The sequence below is a fragment of the Budorcas taxicolor genome, chromosome 15 (genome assembly GCF_023091745.1).
Source record: "Budorcas taxicolor isolate Tak-1 chromosome 15, Takin1.1, whole genome shotgun sequence".
Classification (NCBI taxonomy): Eukaryota; Metazoa; Chordata; class Mammalia; order Artiodactyla; family Bovidae; genus Budorcas; species Budorcas taxicolor.
The window spans coordinates 64,580,995-64,602,410 of NC_068924.1; the positions used below are offsets into that span (position 1 = coordinate 64,580,995).

At 46.4% G+C, this 21,416-nt stretch overlaps 1 protein-coding gene across 1 annotated transcript in view; it reads left to right on the forward strand.

Moving 5' to 3' along the window:
* LDLRAD3 (low density lipoprotein receptor class A domain containing 3) overlaps window positions 1–21,416 on the forward strand; it is a 220,354-nt gene that overhangs the window by 22,463 nt on the left and 176,475 nt on the right. Inside the window, exon 2 of the mRNA XM_052653183.1 lies at window positions 10,085–10,231. Within this exon, the coding sequence (XP_052509143.1) occupies window positions 10,085–10,231 (147 nt within the window). The remainder of the gene's footprint in view (window positions 1–10,084; window positions 10,232–21,416) is intronic.

A 21,416-nucleotide genomic window follows, 5' to 3' on the forward strand; every position in this document is an offset into this window, starting at 1 on the left:
TTTCCTCTACAATCCGCTTCTGCTCTGCAACTGTTGCTGCCTTTCAGAAAATGAAAAGAGTTTGTAATAGACAGAATCTCTCAGATGAATGTCCTTGCATTTTTTCCCTCCATGTGAGCACTTGCCCCCTTTTATCTCTCCTCCTTTTACAGTTGATGAAGTTTTTGATGCTAGAACACTAGTGATAAACAGTTCCATATGTCTTTCATAGACTTTTCTCAAATATTAGCATAATATTTGGTCTTTATAATAAATTTTATTAATGAAACATATTTTAAAGGTTAGGAAAAGGACCAAGGATAACACAAAGAAAGCCTATGTGCTTTCCACCCAGCTCCATTAAACTCTGAAATTTTGTTGTGCTTGCTTCAGACCGCTTGTAAAAAAGAAATCTTACAGTTGACGTTCATTGGATACCCTCTGACCCCATTCGACAGAGGGTAACCACTATCCTGAATCTGATATCTTCCTTTCCTACACATTTTCAAAAATACCTTCACATCTGGATGTATCTATTAGAGTAGCATGTTCTTCGCTGAAGTAGCGTGTACTTCAAGGTATATTCTGCCACTCACTTTTTTCATTAAGCATCAGCTTTCTCAGATTGACCCATGGTGATTTGCACCACCCCAGTTCATTAAATTCCAACCCTGAAAAATTAGTCCATAGCTTTGAATGGCCTGGATTCTTCATCCGTTTTGATGACTTTGGTGTGTCTCGTAGGTTTGTATTACAGCAGTGCCACCATGAAGGTTCCGTTGCTCTTGTCTTGTACATACTTGCCCCAGGCCTGGAGTAAGTACCAGAAGAGGATCAGCTGGGTTAAAGCCTTGGTACACCTTCAGCCTCACCGGGCATTGCTAAATGGCTCTTCTGCATTACTCCACACCTGTAGCTGGGAGTTCATGTTGTATGTAACCCATCATTGTGCCATGTGAGAATATCAGACTTCAAATCTTTGCAAGTCTGGTGAGTGTGAAAGAGAACTCCTTTGTTTCGTTGATCATGCTTTGATAACAAGTGAGTTTGAGTTTGTCTGAAGCAGCTATTTGAGTTTTCTCATCTGGGAACATAACTGTTCATGTCTATGCTCTGACCAGTTTTCTGTTGGGTGGTCTATGTTTCCATATATAGTCTTATAAGAAAATCCTGAATATGGATCTTTCTGGGTTATATATATGGGAGATACCATTTCCAGTTAGTTGCTTATCTTTTAACTTCGTTTGTAACATCTTTTAATAACCAGATGTTTTCCACTTTAATGCAGTCAAATTTATCACTTATAATGCCTTGTGCTTTTTTGATTCTTCTTTTAGAAATCCTTGCTTACCCTGTGCTCATCAGGGTATGCTTTGGGGCCTAAATGAAGCTCATTTTGCTTTTCTGGCCTTACTTCTTGGTTTGCTTTGGGACTTTCCATGCTTGCCTTGCTGTGTCTGTGCAGAGCAGAGTACAGGCTGCACAATGGTTCCTAAGGACTGTAGGCATGGCTGCACCTGTCCTGGGCTAGATGGGGCTGTGCTGACCTTGGAGTTGGAGATGAATTCCCCTCTTCTTGACCCTTTGGCTGTTTCTGAGAGGTGCTGAAGTGCAGGATTGATTGGTCCTCTCTGAAGCCTGGCTTATCTTTAAGCCTGATGAATTGGTTATAAAGTTGTCCCTTCTCTTGTCCTTCGGTTTATCTTCACTGCCTGATTTTTACTTCCTGCTGCTGCTGTCAATTGAAGCTGAAAAGACAGAAGGCATATGGGGCTAGGTTCTCACCTGGGCCTGCCGTGCAGGTCACCCTTGGTGAGGACCCAGTGTGTGTGAAAAAGGAGCAAATGCCTATAGAAGTTCATCCAGAAAACTTCTTTGTTTCTCGTCTTCCCTCATGGGAGCTCAGGAATGTTTTACAGAACCAATCTTCATTACCCATTGCTTTCTGCACAGAAGTATAAATAGGTTCGGGTTTCCCAAGTGGGGCAGCGGTTAAGAATCTGCCTGCCAATGCAGAAGACACAAGAGACGCGGCTTTGATCCTTGGGTCGGGAAGATCCCTTGGAGTAGGAAATGGCAACCCGCTCCAGCATTTTTGCCTGGAAAATTCCATGGACAGAGAAACCTGGCAGGCTGCAGTCCATGGGGTTGCAAAAAGTTGGACACGACTGAACACACATAAACAGGTTCAGGTAGGGTTTAGACAAATTCACAGAAGCTGAACATGTCAGAACTGGAAGTGTCCTTAGGAGTCATTGCTCATGCAGTCAACAAGCATTTCCTGCATGTCTGCCAGGTGCCTGGCACTTGCTGGGGACATAGGGCAGCAGAGATGGCTGCCTTTGTGGTGGAGTGAGGGCAGCCACTAAACCGAAGGAATTGTTTTAGAGTGTGGGAGGTGTGATGACATAGAGAGGAAGGCCCTTTGGATTGAGTGCCTCTTCCATTTTGATATTTTAGGCAGACCTACTTTCTTGCTTAGGAGTATGCAAACTATGGCCCAGGGGCGAAAGCCAGTCCACCCTCGTGCCCAAACTCAGAATAGTTTTTACCATTTTAAAGTGGTTGAGAAAAATTAAACATTTGCAGTAGCTTTTAATGTTAGGGGATACCAACTTTGAACCTCAGCCACCTGTCCCTTTCTCCCCACCAGAAGAATTCTGTTCTCTTCATAAGTAGACTTGAGCTACTGAAAAATTGCTCTCGATTGTTATGTCAGTGTTTTGAATTGCATCACTAAAAGTTGTGTAAAATACTGTTTTCTCTCCCTCCTCTTCTATAAGTACTGGTGTAATATCTTTAATTTGACCTTCTGTGCTGCACAGCCTAAAATATTTACTGTCTGACCCAAAACATTGGCAGATCCCTGTACTGTGATCTTAAGTCTGATTTCTGGTTTGCAGAATGGGTGTGGAGCCTATTTCAGAGGACTACTGTGAAGACCAAGAAAGAGAACGGATGTTAGACTTTTGCCAGGTGCTAAAGTCAGTAGATGTTAGATTTTCCGGAGTGAGAAGTCAATAACCAACTTCTTAAGGGCCGTTAAAGGGAGCATGCGAGGTTTGGGGACCAGGATGGGGGCGGTACTCAGAACTCACCTTTGGGAATCAACCCACCCAAGGAACAGCATACCTCAGTGTTGCTGTCTAGCCCCTGAGTCATGGACCTTGGGCCTCACAAGGGCCGCATCCTGCCAGCTCTGCAAATCCCCACAATGTTAATGCCGCTGGGATATAATTTTCCTCATGAAACGCAATGAAGCATAACTAAAAAATGTAAGTAACAGCTTCGGGCCCTTAATGAGGCTATAAATACAGTATGAAAATAATTTATACAGCTATTTCCTGGTGAAGAGCTGTCCTTTTCTTAGACCTCTTCGCTTTTCTCTTCGCTTGCCTCATTAATACTAGCCATTGGCTTTCTTTGCTCACTCATTTTAAGAAGGAAACAAGGATTTGTCACTTTGCAGTGGCTGCTGCTCTGCATTGCACGAGAGAGGCAAATGGGAATGTAGAGTGAAGCACAGATGCTGGGCAGACAGCTCAGCTTGCTCACTGTTCAGGTGACTCACTCCATCCATAAATCATTCCTGTGGGAAATTTACACCCCATCTTCTTTCAGGGTCAGTGTAAATATAATATGCTGTATGTGTAAATATTAAAGTGAAAGTGTTAGTTGCTCAGTTGTGTCCGACTCTTTGCGATCCAGTGGACTGTAGCCTCCCAGGCTCCTCTATCCTTGGGATTCTCCAGGCAAGAATACTGGAATGGGTTGCCATTCTCCCCTTCAGGGGATCTTCCCAACCCAGGGTCAAACCCAGGTGTCCTGCATTGCAGGCAGATTCTTTACAGTCTGAGCCACAAGGGAAGCCCCATGGAATCTGTGTAAAAATGAGATCTTTTGAATTCAAACCACCCTTTGAATGCTAAGGGTGTCATCCCTGGGCTGAATCCATGAGTCATTTTATAACTTCTCCCCTATGTCCCTGGGCCATATCTTCTTTAACAAGCGGATATGCAGAGATTGGGGTTCTTAGAATGAGCTCTCAAGGCGGGCAGGTTGCTGTGCAGAGTTTTGACACAGCTGAGACCTGGTCCAGCTCCTGCACGTGGAGGCCGTGGCTCATCCTCACACCAGGCTCGGACATCCATGTGTGAATCCTCCCACCCTGCTGACAGCTAGGATGCTCCCCAGACAGCTCTAGCGGGAAGCAGTTGGTTTGATGAGAACCAAATGGCTCTGGGAAGTGCTCAAGGCAGGTGTGTCTGGTTCCACCTGACACCAGTGCCACCATGAGTCGAAAGGACCTGCAGGGATTTTTCAGGGCTGCTGAGAAACTAATCATGGTGGACCTGCTCACTTGGTGCTTTATGTGTGCCCGTGCATGAGATGGTATGTGTATTTGAAAGAGCAAGTCAAAGGGAAAGCAGATGGTTGTCTTCAGTGGCCTCGTAACATGATGCGTATTGGCACCAGGGAATGGGAAGAGGTGTGTTCATTCTCCAGGGAGGTTTTAGGGGAAAGTCTAGTTGAGATCAGCAGATGGGAACACTAAGTTGTATGTGTGTCTGTACATATATGTGTATATGTCTTGTTTTTTTCTTCACGGAGCCTGCAGACCTGATGGTCGGGAATCAAAGGCTAAAAGCGAAGGTGATTGGACAGACATCTGAAAGCAGGGCCTGTTGATAGTTTGCAGATGCCAAGTCTGTATGACATCACGATAAGGAGTGACCTTCCAGGGGGAAGATCAACAGAGGGAGGGAGGAGCATGTGGAGGGCTCCAACCGGCGCAAGCGAATTCCCGTTTCTCAGCGGAAAAAGTCAGCATTGCTCACCGCCTGTTCCAGAAGGCACAGAACGCAGCAGCTGTCTTGAGTTTTTGCAGCACCCCCTCATCAAATAAAAATTTGTGGGTGCCAAAAATTTTGGAAGAAACAGCAGCAGCAGCTTCTTCTTTCCTTTTTTCCCAGTGGGGGAGGACTTGGGTGTGTTTTTTTTGTTGTTGTTGTACTTGGTGCAGATGGTGTAGTTATTTTAAGTAAGTGATGTGCTGCTGCAGTGAAAATGGGCAACTCTTTTTCATTTTTCAGCTTAATGAAAAAAGAAAAAGGAGAAGGAAAAACCCCAGCTAGCCAACTTCGTGCTAATGCTTGTCTTTTTTGGATTCTAGATGTGTCCCAAGACACTGAGATGGGATAAATATTTCAGCCACTAGAAAGTCCTGCTGTCGGGCTCAAAAGATTTCTAACCTCTTTTAAAGCCGGCAGGGTAGTAATTTACTTATACTCATCCAGACACCCCCATGTCCCCTATTTTTATGTATGTACAGATCCCACTCACCTTCTAGGGGGACGAGGCAGGGGGTAGATGGAACTTTCCAAGGTACAGTGTGAGGGACGGGGGATAAATCAGTAACGAGACATTTGGTTTTCTTCTGAGAATAACCACAGATTTTTGTTGAGAACCTACTAAATGTCAGATGCCCAGGACTCAGAGCAAAACAAAGCAGTGCCCTTTGGGGTTGTGCAGTCTGGTGGGGAGATAGTCCAGATGCATTGGGGAGCACACATCTGGATGAAGGAGAACATGGAACACTCCCAGAGCTGGAAACGGGGGGACCGGCTTTAGACGGGGTGTCGGTGAAGGGATCTTAGAGTCAGGGATGTAAAGTGGAGGACGAATGAGATTAGCCAGATGCAGCCGTTTGCCAGGGCTGCCGCGACAAGGAAACATGGTGAGCAGCTTCAACACCAGACATTTCTTTACTCGTGACTCTGGAGTCCAGAAGTCTGAGATCAAAGTGTTCAGAGTTGGTTTCTTTTGAGGCCTATCTCCTTGGCTTGTAGACAGCTGTCTTCTTCCAGAGTTTTCACATGACCCTCCCTGTGTGCGTCTGTGTCCTCATCCCTTTCTGTAAGGACACCAGACCAATGGGATTAGGGCCCACGCAAACGGCCTCATTTTAACTTCGTTGTTGTTTTTCAGTCGCTAAGTCGTGTCTGACTCTGTGACCCCATGGACTACAGCACCCCAGGCTCCTCTTCATCCACTATCTCCCAGAGTTTACTCAAATTCATGTCCACTGAGTCAGTGATGTTATCTCCTTTTGCCTTCAGTCTTTCCCAGCATTTTAACTTAATCACCCTTTTAAAGTCCCTGCCTCCCAACACAGTCACATTCTGAGATACAGGGGTGAAGACCTCAGCATGTGAATTCTGGGGGGACACATTCAACCCGTAACACAGATGCAAGGTGTGTGGAAGAATCGAGGTCCATGGACAGCATGAGCAGAGGACCACTGCAGGGAGGACATTTGTGATGGAGGAGATGGAATGAGGTTGTAGAGGTTGGGGTGGGGAGGTGGGGCAGGCACCAGGTCTTATAAACCCTGGCAAGAGTTTTAGATTTATTACAAGGGCACAGAAGAGCCATCAGCAACATCTGCTGTGAGGAGAAAGACCCGGGGTGGGGGAAATGAGAAGTGAAAGGGTTGGTTTAAGCCAAGACTTCTCAAATCGGCTCTCTTCTGCCATTTCAGGCCAGGTGGTTCTCTGTTGTGAGGGGCTGCCCTGTGTATTACGGGGGTGCATTCCTGGCCTCAATAGAAGCCACAACCAACAATGTCTCCAGACACTGCCATCTGTCCCCTGGGGGGCAAAAGTGCCCCCTGCTGAGAAGCACTGGTGTAAAGCACCTGGGTCTCGGTGGCTTGGATTGGATGGTGCCAGTTTAGTGAGGCACATTGGATGGGTTTGAGGAAGACTTTTTTTTGTAAACTTTTTATTTTGTAATGGGGTATAGCCGATTAGCCTGGAGAAAGAAATGGCAACCCACTCCAGTTTTCTTGCACGGGAAATCCCATAGACAGAGGAGCCTGGCAAGCTGTACAGTCCCCTGGGGCCGCAAAAGAGTCAGACACAACTTTGTAACATAACCGATTAACAATGTTGTGATGGTTTCAGGTGGACAGCAAAGGGACTCAGCCATACATACACATGTGTCCATTCTCCCCCAAACTCCCCTCCCATCCAGGGAACTAGTGAGCAGAGTTCCCTGTGCTGTACAATAAGGTCCTTGTTGGTTTTTCATTTTAAATATAGCAGTGTGGACCTGTCTGTCCCAAACTCCCTAACTATCCCTTTCCCGCATCCTCCCCTCTGGCAACCGTAGTGATTTGTGGGAGATTTTTGAAGACAGAGTCAGCATGATTCAACCTCTCTCGGCCTTGGCTTGTCCTTTTCCTTTCGTGTTTGTTGATCGTGTCACGTCTAAAGCACAAGGCTCTGCGGCCCTTGCGCGCGTGATGGAGTTGCTGAGATGTGCACAAGAATGGTTCCTTGGCATTCTCATACACCGGGGCCCGAGATCCGAGGTCCTGCCAGTAAAGCTCTGGGAGCTCTGTGGCTGCAAGACCACCTGTGTCTAACCTACGTGGTATCTAGTCTGTATTCCACCCTCTGGTTTATCAAGTCCCCGTGCCTCCAGGCTCTGGAGTCTCAGGGCAAGCACTTTGAAATCTAATCTGGCCAATTTTTCTGGCCCTGGAAATCTGTTTATCAGAACAAGATTTCACAGTCCCAGTGACTCTTCCAAGGGGCTTGCCTTCAAGAAGCTAGCTCTGCACTAGGAAGTGTCTAAGTGATTTCCAAACAAAACAGAATTGCAGCTATGTTCTAAGCCCTGAAGAGTTCCCTGTTTGTGGGGGGTGTGTGTTGGGGGGAGCCCAGAGGAGTTATTAGGAAACAGCTGGATGCATAGGTCTTCAGTGTTACGCATCAAGTCTCTGGAGGGGATCCAGCACCTGGCTGTCCTTCTAGGCTTGTCTCCTAGGAGCCCCGCTCCGGCATCTCGTGCCTCTGTCTGGATATAGGCAGCTGGTTTCACGACCATCTCAGGGCTGGTGGTGGCTTTCGCAAGCCCAGTCTTGAGAGGGGTTTTGATATGGAGGGTGGGCTCAGTGGACAGAACCTCATGATTAGTGATATCTGGTTTGGGTGTAGAACGGGGGAAAGAGGGGGCACAGTACTTTCTCAGTTCCAGACCATCAGAACTGTGTGGTTTTTCATTCCGTACTGTCTGTGCCCTGGGCTGAGCCTGTGTACTCTGGTCTCTGCCATCTTCCTGTGGGCTCGAGGGGCCCTTGAGCTCCATTTCTGCGTCTGCCAGCGGACCCTGCAAATGCCACCTCTGTTCTATGACCTCTCTCTAATGCCTTGAATTTTGACTTTATCTTAAGAACATTGAGGAAACCCTTCAACAGCTTTTTAAAGTCGAGAAGTGTCACGATCAATTTGCTCTTTGGAAAGGTCCCCCTGGCCACAGAGATGGGCTTGAGGGGAGGCAGGGGTCACTTGTGACAGGGGTCTTGGTGAGAGGGTGTGGTGGTTGGGTTGATGTCGTGGCTGTGGCAGTGGAGACTGGCGTGCAGGACTTGGTGCCCGGCCCTCGTAATGGGTGGCTGAGTGAGAAGGGGACAAGGAAGGTTTTTAGGAGCCCAGTGCAGGCTCTTAAGGCAGGATGAGGCCCCTCCCTATAGCTGCTCTTCTAGAATTCTTTGGTGAATTACAAAAGCTCGTTTTCAGTAGGGTGTTCCTGTACGTTGTTAATTCAGTGCAGCGGAGCAGGTGGTCTCTGAGGACTATCTGTGGCACCTGGGCGAATGTGGTACCCCTTGCCTACGGCTGTATCTTTTCCAATTTGCTGCCCGCTTGCTCCAGTTGTAAAGTGTTTTCAGTATTACCCCAGTAGTACCATAGCCACACAACAGGGTGACTGCCCATTTCTCCTTGAGGAAGTTAGGGAACACTTCCGAGGTAGAGTAACAAAGAAGTTCTATGCTAACAGGTGTGTTGGGATTTCCTGGGAGACCCCCATGGGTTGAAGGGCATTCCAGGTAGAAATCAGGTCAAGGATGCAGGCATGAAAGAAGGTGTGCTGCCAGGGGGCTGGCATGAGAGCCTGTGGAAGAGCCTCGTGGGCCCTCTCTCCTCCCACTGCTCCACAAGAGTCTGGACTTCCTCTTAATACGGGGCTACTTAATACTAAAATTGTTAGTATTCCCTTGTGCCTTTCCAGCCTGGAGGATGGAGCCTAGCTTTCATCTCTGCGTCTTTAGAACCTACCTAGTGGATGAATATGGTCATAAAGTTTCAGTAAATGCCTATTGTAGATTCAGGAGGGAGTCCTGGAAGGACTGGTGCGTTTTTTTGTTGTTTTTTTTTAACATCTCCTTTTCCCCTAAGACTGTTTTATTTCCAATGGCTCATGATCTTTCAGACTTTGATCACAGTGGCTCCGATGGCTCCGATTGATCAGTTCCTGGCTCCCTTGACAGTTGGCCTTCAGGGTCCGTAGGTGGATGAATTCAGCTCTCCTTGACCTTCCCTGTTTGCTTTCCAGCCCAAGAGTTGGCACTATGGGATGAGGGACCTGCCATTCTAAGACTGTGTTCAGTGGAGTTGAGTCTCAACCTTGAGGCTTGGTGCTAAATCTCTGGGAACTCTTGGCAAGCCTTCCAGGGACTTGGTACTCTTATGGGGCTAGAAGGCCTGCACTCAAGTTTCAGCCTGGCCTTTCCTCCCCGTGTGACCCTAGGCAGGTCGGTTTTGTGGGCTGGGGCTCCTGTTTCCTATAGTGAAATTATCTCCAGTATTCCTGTCGACTTGGCTGGAGTTCAGGGATTCTGTGATCATAGGGCTGCAGACTCTGAGACCTGGAAGGAGCCTGCAGTTCCCATTGTTGGAGGCGCTGAGAGTCCCTCGTTCACTTCTGTTTTGGAAAACTTTCTTTTTAGCCTCCACCAATGACCAGAAGACAAATGTGTGTGTTTCGTGACCAGTCTTCGACAAAGCAAGAAGTCTGTGAGTGTCTGTTGTGTGCTCAGCACCAGTGAAGGGCTTTTCTCATGTAGGCCTCACAGAATCCCCGGGGGTGGGGCAGATCATATGTCCATTTCACAGATGAGGAAACTGAGGCCCAGAGAGGCAACGTCACCCACTGGAAATGCCACATGCACTGCTCGTGTGGAGGAAGAGTTGTGGGGGCCCGGGCCCTTGGCACCTTGGCCATGACGTCTCACCGCCCTGTCCCTTTCCTCCCACAGAGAGCCAGCTGCTACCCGGGAACAACTTTACCAACGAGTGCAACATTCCAGGCAACTTCATGTGCAGTAACGGGCGGTGCATCCCCGGTGCCTGGCAGTGCGACGGGCTGCCCGACTGCTTCGACAAGAGTGATGAGAAGGAGTGCCGTGAGTGGGCCTGCCCTTTGCTGGGGGTGCGGGTGGGGGGCTGTCCCGGGGTGTCAGTGGGGAGCTCCCCCCAGCCTGTGTGCTGCCAGCCGCGGGGCTCGGGCCTCTGGCCGGCTGTCCTGCCTGCTCCACCTGTAACTCACTCGCAGAGCAGCGTGGTCAGTGCAGAAGCAGAGGCCTTGGTGTGGTGGGAGCCACAGCTTTGGGGGAGCAGGGAACCCTTTCACCAGGCTCTCCTCACCCCTGCCCTGGGGTCCTGTCACCGCCTTCCCCTCACTCATGGGATGCTGAGACTCCCAGAGGTTGAGCAGTTCCGGTGTCTCCTCACCAGCAAGCAGCCGACCTGGATTTGAACCCAGGGCTGCCTGACCCTGGGGCCCAGGCTGGAAACCACCTTGTATGTCTTCCACATTCTTGATGATTAGATGCACTGCAGCATCACCTCAGGTATCTGCCCTGGAGTTGGGACTGACTTTATGGTAATCTGCTTCCAAATGCCCTTTTCTCTGCCGACACCCGGGGCAGCATTTTCAGATGGGCACCACCAGGACCAGGGTCTTTTCTTGTCCTCCCCATCCGTCTCCCTTCTTTAGCCTCTTATCCATTTTGTACCCCAAATCTGCATGAGATTTGGGTCAGTGGTCATCTCTGAGAAAGAAGGCCCTGGGGGTGTGAGTTGAGGGGCCCCCAGAGAGTGGTGGGATCCTTCTCCCTGGTCGTAGAGCCTTATTTCTCTTCATTGCCAAAGCTGGGTGCTGCAGAGTGAGCTGGGCCGTGGCACACTGGCAGGAAGCACACTGGGGCCAGTGCGGAGGCCCCGGGTTGTCCGGTGCCCTGGGACCACACAGCTGGACGTTGGTTCTTGGGCATCGGGCCACAGGGCCTCTCGCACAGGAGAACTCTGTGTTCTGGCTCTGAATCTGCTGTCTTTCTGGAAACCAGCTGAGGAAATGAGGAGATGATGATTATCTGAACTTTTCACATAGCTGTTACCAGGATTTGAGGCTCAGCCGGTTGACGTACAGGAAGTAGTGCTGGGTTTGAGGCCCCCTCCGAGGCCAGGCTCCCTCTCCCTCGTGACGTGCCCCCTCTGAGACTGGCCCCTCAGAGGTCTCCTTGGGTCTCTGATGCCTCCCCCGACTCTTCAGAGGAATTTTGGGAGGGGGCGGCTGAGAGTATGTTTTTTTGTGAGAGGTATTTCATCTTGTCTGTTGCAAGTGATTTCTTCTGAATAGACCACTCTACATAATGCATTTTTATTTTTACAGAGTTATATTAAAAAAAAAAGTATGAAGCCTGTTTCAGCTTTTTCTGTTTCTAGCCTGGCTTCAAAACTGCTGGAAATTGAATGTTTGTAATTTGAGGTTCAAATGAGACAGTATGTGTGAACCTTATAATCTGTCCAATTTTGAGCATTATTAAACATTCAGAATGTGAATGATCGTTTTTGGAATACAGTGTGTATTTGAACTCCCATAAATACAGATTGTGTTTAGCTGAACTAGGAATGTTCAGACCAGGACAAGTTTGTGGCAGGATGCAGGATCAAGAGTTGAGACCTAAGTTTGATTCCCAGCTTTGTCAGTTGCAGCTGTGTGATCTTAATGTTCTCTGTGACATTCTCCGTCCTCTGCCAATCCAGTTCCATGATTTCAGAATTCATGCATAAACGGGAAGAGCTGGTGAAAAGAGAAATTAAAAAAGAGAGAAGATGGTGTGGGCAGCTGCTTGGCGAGGTTTGGTTTGGTTTGGAACAGGCTCGCCTTGGCTATTCTCCATTATTTTTTTTCTCCTTGTTTCCTACCCTTCACCCCCAAGTGCAGTAGAGACTTTATTGGCATTTATTTAGTCTTTTGATCAAAACATAATTTAAAAAACCATACACATAAACACAGGCATTCACAAAACCTTTCCTCCATTGCCCCTCTTTTTTTCTTTTAGTCTTTAAAGTATAAAAACAGAAGACTACTGGAAAGTTTAGACAACAGAGGGAAGGAAAAGAAGTCCCTTTTCTAAAACAAATTCTCCTTGCAGTTCAGATTCCTTGTGTATTCCCTTCCAGTCCAGGACCTGAGGGTGTAAGACCTGGAGAAGGACTTTGTCCAAACCCCAACTCTCCTCCCCACCCCTCTCCCTACCATGCTGTGTGATTTTAGGAAAGCTACCAGAATGATCTAAAAGTTAGTCACTGGGAGGATTAAATGAGAATTCCTTAATCCTTCTGCTACCTCAATTCCCTCCTCTCAGAACCAGCCTTCTAAGTGGCATTGTTGTTACTTTTTAATGGCTGTGAAGCACACAGCGCCGTGCCTGGATATAGTCAGTGACTTGTAAACTTTGAGAGTTACTGGTCAGTCTGCACAGGGTATGGTTGTTGTCATGGGGCATGTGATTGGGTGACTTGCTTTTCCTACACTTTATTTTAGAGAACTTTGGCACATTCCTACACATGTAGCACCTGTAATTGTTGTTTTGTGGATTACCTACCCTTCCATCCAGTAGATACTCTAATAATTTCCCTGTTGTCGGATGTTTAAGTCTTTTTTGCTTTTTTACTTCTGCTGATCAAACTGTTTAGGGTCCATTAAGGAACTTATCCATACCCGGAGGACAGAAATACAGAATGGTTTCAGCCAGAGCCGTGATGGCCTGGGCCGAGGTCTCCAGGGTAGGTACCATTTGATCCATCCTTTCAGGGGCTCCCTAAGAGTGGTCGATTGAGAATCCATGTCACCTTCTTCTGTGTCTTGCTTAGAAGTTACAGGGTTCAATCTCTGATTCTTTGGAACAACCTGGTACTTACCAGGAGAGTGAGGGCAGCTGGTGTTCTCACTGGGGAGAAGGGATTGCCTCTAATGCCCTGTGAAATAGCTTTGGCATTTAGAAGAGAATACACTTCGTCAGGGAGTAGCCTTGCCCTTTCCAAAGGGTGAGAGAAGGGCCCGGAGAAGTGTGTACTGGAGGGTTACAAGGCAGAGAGCAGTTAATGCTGTATCCACAGCAGAGGAAAGATTTTTGTGAGACAGGAAGAAACTTTTTCATTTAAAGATAATAATAAAAATTGGGGGGATGGGGAAGGAGAAAAAATAGCATCCCGCATAGTCTGTCCTCTTTCATAGATCACTATTAGCATCTTATAAGTTTGCATTTAGGTTTTTCTCAGTTGTAATCACCAGAGGTATACAATTTTATATTTTAATTTTTCCCAGGTAACATTTTAACATTTTTCTATGTTTTTACAGTATATTTCTCTATCACTTTAAATGCTTAAACAGTCCATTCATTTGGCATAATGTAGTTTCAGTTCAGTTCAGTCGCTCAGTCGTGTCTGTTATTTACCTATTATTTGGCATTTGCATTGTTTGCAGTTTTTCACTTAGAGATAGTGTTCATGGTTGTGAAATGAGGGTTTATATGACTTTCCCCCTATTTTGAGAAATTTTCTTCAGCTTGATTCTCAGAAATGCAATGATTAGGTGAAAGGACGGGAGGTTTTTCTAACTCTTGATCAGACTGCCCACTTGTCCTGCTCACGGTTTGCACCAGCTTGTTCTCTCACTGGCAACATGTGTGACTTCTGGCTTTATTTTAGTCTTGGCAGCTTTGGGAAACATCTTAAAAAAATAGCTTTTCTGGTTTGTTTAATATAGTTGAAAACAGTTACATATTTTCACTTCTTAAAATTATCTAAAGTGGTTGATTGTTTTCCCGTTCCCCTGTTTACTGGTTGTATTTCTGACCTTCTGAAATATTAATGGGCTAGAATAAATTTCCAACTAGGTTGAGTCATTGAATTTTCCACCTAAAGAGTTTTGAGAGTAGAGGCTCATTTGGGGATAGGCTGAGTGTATTTCTGTTCTTAGTTAGTGGAATGCCATAAATGACTGTTTTATCCAGATAACTTTTCCTTGGAATAAAAGGGTATGTTTTAAAAAAACATAAAGTTCCATGAAAGCCCTAGTTATGACAAGAGCAATGGCATGCCGTTACTTGAGCTTCCTCTGGGCTGCACTAGCCAGGCACTTGACCTTATATTAACATGGATTGTCCAAAGCCTGATGAGAAAGGCACTGTTGTTATCTCCAGTTGAGCAGACTGACCCATAGAGAGATGATGCAGAGCTCGACGGCTGTTCCCAAGAGTAGGTCCTTGTAACCTTTCTCTATCAGAGAGCACCAGTGGGTTCATTCAGTCTTTTGTACATGGATCCATGTTATTCTGCCGAACAGGATTCTACTGTATGGTATCACTACTGATCTACTTTTCAAGAAACTTAAGAAACATCAGTAATGTCTTCCTGTGGACAGGCATACCTTGGAGATGGTGTGGTTTCACTTCTAGACCATCTCAGTAAAGCGAGTCACACAAATTTTTTAGTTTCCCAGTGCATATGAAAGTTGGGTTCATACTATCCTGTAGGCTTCCCCGGTGGCTCAGTGGTAAGGAATCCACCTGCAATGCGGGAGACTCAAGAGACACAGGTTCGATCCCTGGGTCAGGAAGATCTCCTGGAGGAGGAAATGGAAACACACTCTAGGATTCTTGCCAGGAAAATCCCATGGAAAGAGGAGCCTAGTGGGCTGCAGTCTATAGGGTCGCAAAGAGTCAAACACGACGGAGCAACTGAACGGCAGCAGCAGCAGTAGTCTATTAAGTATGCAATAGAATTATTCTAAAAATAATGTACATATTTTAATTAAAAAATTAAAATTGCTTTAAACTACTAACCATCATCTGAGCCTTCAGCGAGTTGTAATCTTTTTACTGGTGAAGCATCTTCCCTTGGTTGTTGATGGCTGCTGACTGATTGGGGTTGTGATTGCTGAAGGTTGAGATGGTTTTGGCAATTCCTTAAAATAAGAAACAGTGAGGTTTGCTGCATTGATTGACTCTTTCATGAACAATTTCTCTGTAGTGGCAATGCTGTTGCTAGCATTTGATGTATAGAGCTTCTTTTAAAAGTGGAGTCAATCCTATCAAACCCTACTGCTGCTTCTTATCAGCTAAGTTTATGTAATGTCCTAAGGCCTTTGTCGTCATTCAACAATCTTCACAGCATCTTCACCAAGTACAGATTCCATCTCAAGAGACCACTTTCTTTGCTCATCCATAAGAAGCAACTCCTTACCCAGTACAGGTTTATCATAAGACCTGCAGCAGTTCGGCCACATCTTCAGGCTCTGCTTCTAATTTCTAGATCTCTTGATATGTCCACCACGTCTGCATTTACTTCCTCCACTGAAGTCTTGACCCCCTTAAGGTCATCCGTGAGAGTTGGAATCAACTTCTTCCAAACTCCTGTTAATGTTTATATGTTGACCTTTTCCCATGAATCACAAATACTCTTAATGGAATCTAGACAGGTGAATCCTTCCAGAAGTTTTTCAATTTACTTATCCCAGATCCATCAGAAGAATCACTGTCTTGGGCAGTTTTAGCCTTATGAAATGTATTTCTTAAAGAACAAGACTCGAAAGTCGAAATGACTCCTTGATCCGCGGGCTGCAGATTGGATGTTAGCAGGCATGAAAACAACATAGACCTCATTGTTCATCGCCGTCAGAGCTCTTGACTCACCGCATGTGTTGTCAGTGAGCAGTAATGTTTTGAAAGGAATCTTTATTTCTGAGCAGTAGGTCTCAACAGTTGTTTTAAAATATTTAGTAAACAAAGTTGTCAACAAATGTGCTGTCATCCAGGCTTTGTTGTTTCATCGATAGAGTGCAGATAGAGTAGATTTAGCATTGTTCTTAAGGGCCTGAGAATTTTTAATGGCAAATGGTAAACGTAAAGTCATCAGCTCTTTAGACCTCTAACAAGAGAGTTAACCTGTCTGTGTAGCTTTGAAGCCAGGCATTGACTTCTCCTCTGCAGCTATGAAAAGTCCTAGATGGCCTCTTCTTAATATATGGCTGTTTTGTCTATATTGAAATTTTATAGTCACCTTTATTCATTATCTGAACTGGATCTTCTGGATAACTTCCTGGAGTTACTACATCAGTACTTACTGTTTCACCTTGCACTTTTGTTATGGAGAGAGCTTCTTTCCTTAAACCTCATGAACTAGCCTCTCCTGGCTTCAAACTCTTCTTCTGCAGCTTCCTCACCTCTCTCAGCCTTCATGGAATTGAGGAGAGTTAGGACTGGACTCTGGATTGGGCTTTGGCTTAAGGGAATGTTGTGGCTGGTTGGGTCTTCTGTCCAGATCGCTACAACTTTCTACATATCAGCAATAAAGCTGTTTTGCTCTTTTATCATTTGTGTGTTCACTGGAGCAGCACTTTTAATTTCCTTCAAGAACTTTTCCATAGTTTGGCTAATTGTTCAGCACCAGAGGCCTAGCTTTTGGTCTTTGTTGAAAGACCGAGTGCCTTCCTCACCGAGTATAATCATCAGTTCTAGGTTTTTGTTTAAAGTGAGAGATTAGTGACTCTCCCTTTCACTTGGACACTTCGAGGTCATTATAAGGTTACTATTTAACCTAATTTTAATATTGTGTTTCAGGGAATAGGGAGCCTGAGGGTGAGGGAGAGAGATGGGGGAAAGGCCAGTTGGTCTGTGGAACAGTCAGAACACACACATTTATCAATTGAGTTTGCCATCTTACCTGGGCATGGTTCCTGGAGCCCCAAAACAGTGACAGTAGTAACATCGAGGATCACTGATAACAGATCAACATAGTAAACACAATAATAATGAAAATGTCACCCCCGACATGTGACAAAGAGACACAAAATAAACCAACGTGGTTGGGAAAATGGCTTGACACAGGGTTGCCACAAACCTTCAATTTGTGAAAAACCAAACCAAACCAAACCAAACCAAACATCAGTATCTGCAAGGGGCAATAAAGTGAAATGCAATAAGGCGAGGTATGCTTGTAAATGATTTCTAAAATGGCAATTAGTCTGTGAATCTCTGAAAGAAGAAACTACTTTATTACTGCCCCTTGCCATAATAATAAAGCAGAAGTCCAAATTTCGAGAACATACATGTGACTTGAAACCAAGAGCCTTCAGATCTCCTGCCAGCTTTGTGCTGGAGGGCAGCTGCTGTTTCTCTGTGTTCTAACCACGTAGGGGAGAGATCTTAAGATCCGGGTCACAAGGTGGTTCATTTGCTTTTTTGAAAAATTATATTGATCACTATCTTTGAGGCATGTACAGACTTTTGAAATCTCAGGCCGTGTGTGTGTGTGTGTGTGTGTGTGTGTGTGTGTGTGTGTGTGTGTGAGCAGGGATGCGGATGGGGATAAATTCAAGAATCTTGTCAAATGATAAAATTTTAATGAAACTCCAAATCCAGAGATTTAGAAAAGTAGGTCCAAAAATGGAATTTGAGTTTTCTTTGCTTGTAGTGTTCCCAACCATTTCTTGAGCATGACTTTTACTTGGTTGGGTGTGATGGCAGAAACCTAGGCGAAGGGGTTGAGAGGGCAAGTTTGAAATAATGATCACCAAGAAATGTCAAAAGGGAGGAAAGCCCAGTCAGAAATTCTTCCTTTCCTTTTCAGGTCTTTCTCATCATCTGACTCTAGGTGGTGCCACATATAATGTTTTCTGTTAAACCTGGTGATCCAGGGCAAGCGGAGATGAGAGGGAAAAAATCTGGATTCTGAGTCATTCTTGCCAAACCAGCAGTAATTCAGCTGCTTTACCAGGGCTCCTCCTGCTTGGGTCCATGCAGAATGTCCCGGGAAATCAGGCAGTTTCCGTGGGATGGGTATAGCTCGCTTCTTCATCTCTCAGCCTGCTCTGTCTTTTCCTAGAGAAGGGGGTGGTGACATGCTGTGACCTGGGAGGTAGCCCGGCAGTGCCTGGGGAGGTGCAGCTGTAGTGGGGTCCAGTCCTCCCATTCAGCTGTGTAGAGAGCACAGCCGGCACAACACCGCTGTGGTCCAGTTGTGTCCCCATCCCCACCACCAAGTTCATGTGCTGGAGTCCTATAACCCCAGTGCCTCACAGTGTGACCTGGCCAGAAAAAAGAACTGAATGTTGCCATTTGCAGCAACATGGATGGACTTGGAGCGCATTATGCTATGTGAACTAAGAGAAAGATAAATACTCTATGATATCACTAATATGTGGACTCTAAAAAATACAACGAACTAGTGAATATAGCAAAAAAGAAGCAGACTCACAGAAAAAGCTAGTGGTTACCAGTGAGCTGGGGGTGCTGCAGTCGTGTCTGACTCTGTGCGACCCCGTAGACGGCAGCCCACCAGCCTCCGCTGTCCCTGGGTTCTCCAGGCAAGAACACTGGAGTGGGTTGCCATTTCCTTCTCTAATGCATGCATGCATGCCAAGTTGCTTCAGTCGTGTCTGACTCTGTGCGACCCCATAGACCAGGCTCCTCTGTCCACAGGATTCACTAGGCAAGAATACTGGAGTGGGTTGCCATTTCCTTCTCTGGGAGTGGGGGTGGGAGACGGTAATATAAGGGTGGGGGGGTTAAAATGTACAAATGATTAGGTACAAAATAAGCAACAAGGATATATTGTACAACACGTGGAATACCACCAATATTTTCTAATAACTATAAATGGAGTATAACCTTTAGAAATTGTGAATTGCTATATTGTACACCTGTAACATAATACTGTACATCAACTATACTTCAATTAAAAAATGTATTAAAAAGGGACTTTCCTGGTGGTCCAGTGTTTAAGAGTCTGCCTCCAGTACAGGGGGCACCAATCTGATACCTGATCAGGGAACTAAGATCCCACATGAGGCGGAGCAGCTAAGCCTCTGCACCCACTCTCTAGAGTCCTCGAGCCGCAACTACTGCCCGAACTCGTCAACAAGAGAAGCCACCGCGATGAGAAGCCTGTGCGCCACAGCCAGAGCGGCCCCCACAAAGCCCACACACAGCGACGAAGACCCAGTGCAGCCAAAAATTATAAATAAATTTTTAAGAAAAAATATATTAAAAAAATTTAAATAGCATGAAGAAGCAAAACGAACACGATCTTATTTGGACATAAGACCTTTATAAAGGTAATCAGGTTAAACTGAGGTCATTATATATAATTATAATTATAAAAAGTCGCTCAGTCGTGCCCAACTCTTGGCGACCCCATGGACTGCAGCCCACCAGGCTCCTCCGGCCATGGGATTTTCCAGGCAAGAGCACTGGAGTGGGGTGCCATTGCCTTCTCTGAGAGTGGGCCATATCCAATATGCCCTTATAAAAAGGTGGAGTTTGCATACCAAGATCCATATAGAGGGAAGACGATGGGAAGACAGAGAGAGAGGGTGGCTGTTTATAAGCCAAGGAGAGAGGCCCGAAACAGCCTTCCCCACAGCCGTCAGAAGGAACCAGCCTTCCTGACACTAGGGTGTAACTCATGGCCTCCCGAGCGGGGAGACAACACGTGTCTGTTGTCAGAGCCACCAAGTTCTTGTCCTTTGTTATGACACTCCTTGCAAACTAACCCAGCCATCTACCCATCTCTTGTTTTTTTTTTAAAAAGTGTTATATAGTGAGTGGCAGCTGTCCTACAGCTGTGTAACGGGATGACATTCGCAGACATCCTGCTTCTATTTTTTTTTTAAACAATGTGAAAGTAAAGATCTTACTATTATAGGTTCAATTATGTTCCTGCCAAAGACATGTCGTAGTCCTCACCCCCAGAACCTCCAAATGTGACCTTATATGAAATTGGGACGATGGGGGTGTAATTAGTTAAGATAAGGTCATGCTGGAGTCTGGTGGGCTTTTAATCCAATGTGACTGATGTCCTTGTGAGAAGTGCTATGAGGATATGAGGGAAGAAGGCCACGTGACAGCTGAGGCAGAGATGGGAGTGGTGTGGCTGCAAGAGAAGGAACGCTGAGAATTGACAGCTGCCCCCAGGAGCTAAGAGGAGGCGGGGAGAGAGTCCACCATGAGTCTCAGCGGGAGCGTGGCCCTGCTGACACCTTGACTGTGGACTTCTGGCCTCCAGAAATGTGAGTGAATAAATTTCCGTTGCTCAGAGCCCCTCAGTGTGTAGTACTCTGTTGTTGCAGCCTGAGGCATCTAATACCATCCTTCCCAGGGACAAGTCAAGCCATTTGGGCTGCTGGGGGCCTGCCCAGCCCAGTAGGTGTGGGCCTACTGGTGTCAGCCCCCCTGCCACTTGCCTTGGCCTCTCTGAGAGCCTCACTCTTCTTTCTGCTGCAACTCACCACCTTGTCACACAATCGAGGCAACCCTTTTTCCTCCAGGTCGTATAGCTGGCAAGCCATTGTTAAATGCTGAATTTCAAAAGCCTTCTAGAGAATAGTGCTGTGGTTAATTCTCTATTCCTGAAATGCTTCAGAATGAAAACTCAAGTTCCTCTCCAGCACTCATGGCACAGAAGGAATCCAGGACCCGTGTGTGTTAATGTTGCCCTTTTTCTAACTTAGTCGTTTTTGTTTGTTTGTGTGTTCGTGTAGAAACATCTCAGATCGTTTCAGGCATGGCTGCCACTTCACTTGGCTTCTTTCCTCTCAAACGTGAGGCCATAAATCCTATGGTTGAAAGGAGGGGCTTTGGAGGCCAGGGCTTCCCGGATGGCTCAGTGGTAGAGAATCTGCCTGCCAATGCAGGAGATCCTGGAGATGTGGGTTCCAGCCCTAGATTGGGAAGATCCCCTAGAAGAGGAAATGGCAACCCACTCCAGTATTCTTGCCTGGGAAATTCCATGGACAGAGGAGCCTGGCAGCTATAGTCCATGGGATCACAGAGTCGGACGTGACTGAGCACACACACACACACATGTGTGCACACACACACACACACACACACACACACACATTAGTGTTTGGCCTCCGTTTATGGCCTCGGAGGCTCTGGGCACCGACTTACCTTCTGCTATAGCAATTTCCTCATCTGTATAATGTGGATAATAACCCAGGGGTGATAGTTAAAACGTTTAATAGACGGTGTGTCCAGGCCATAATCCAAGTTAGAAACAGAGTGGAGATTAGCACAGCTGACCTCAGGGCGTTGCTGTCACTCTTAAATGAGCTAACGTACGTGAGGCTCGGAGCAGGGGTTCTGGGCCCCGGTAACACGTTCAGTAAGTGCTAAGACATTATTCCCTCATGCGTGCCAGTGACACGATCCTCAAGCCCAAGTCTGCAGTGACATTCCTGGCCCTGCCATGCTAAACATCCAGCCCATCCCTCGCCCCTCTCCCCCAGAGCTGCCCACC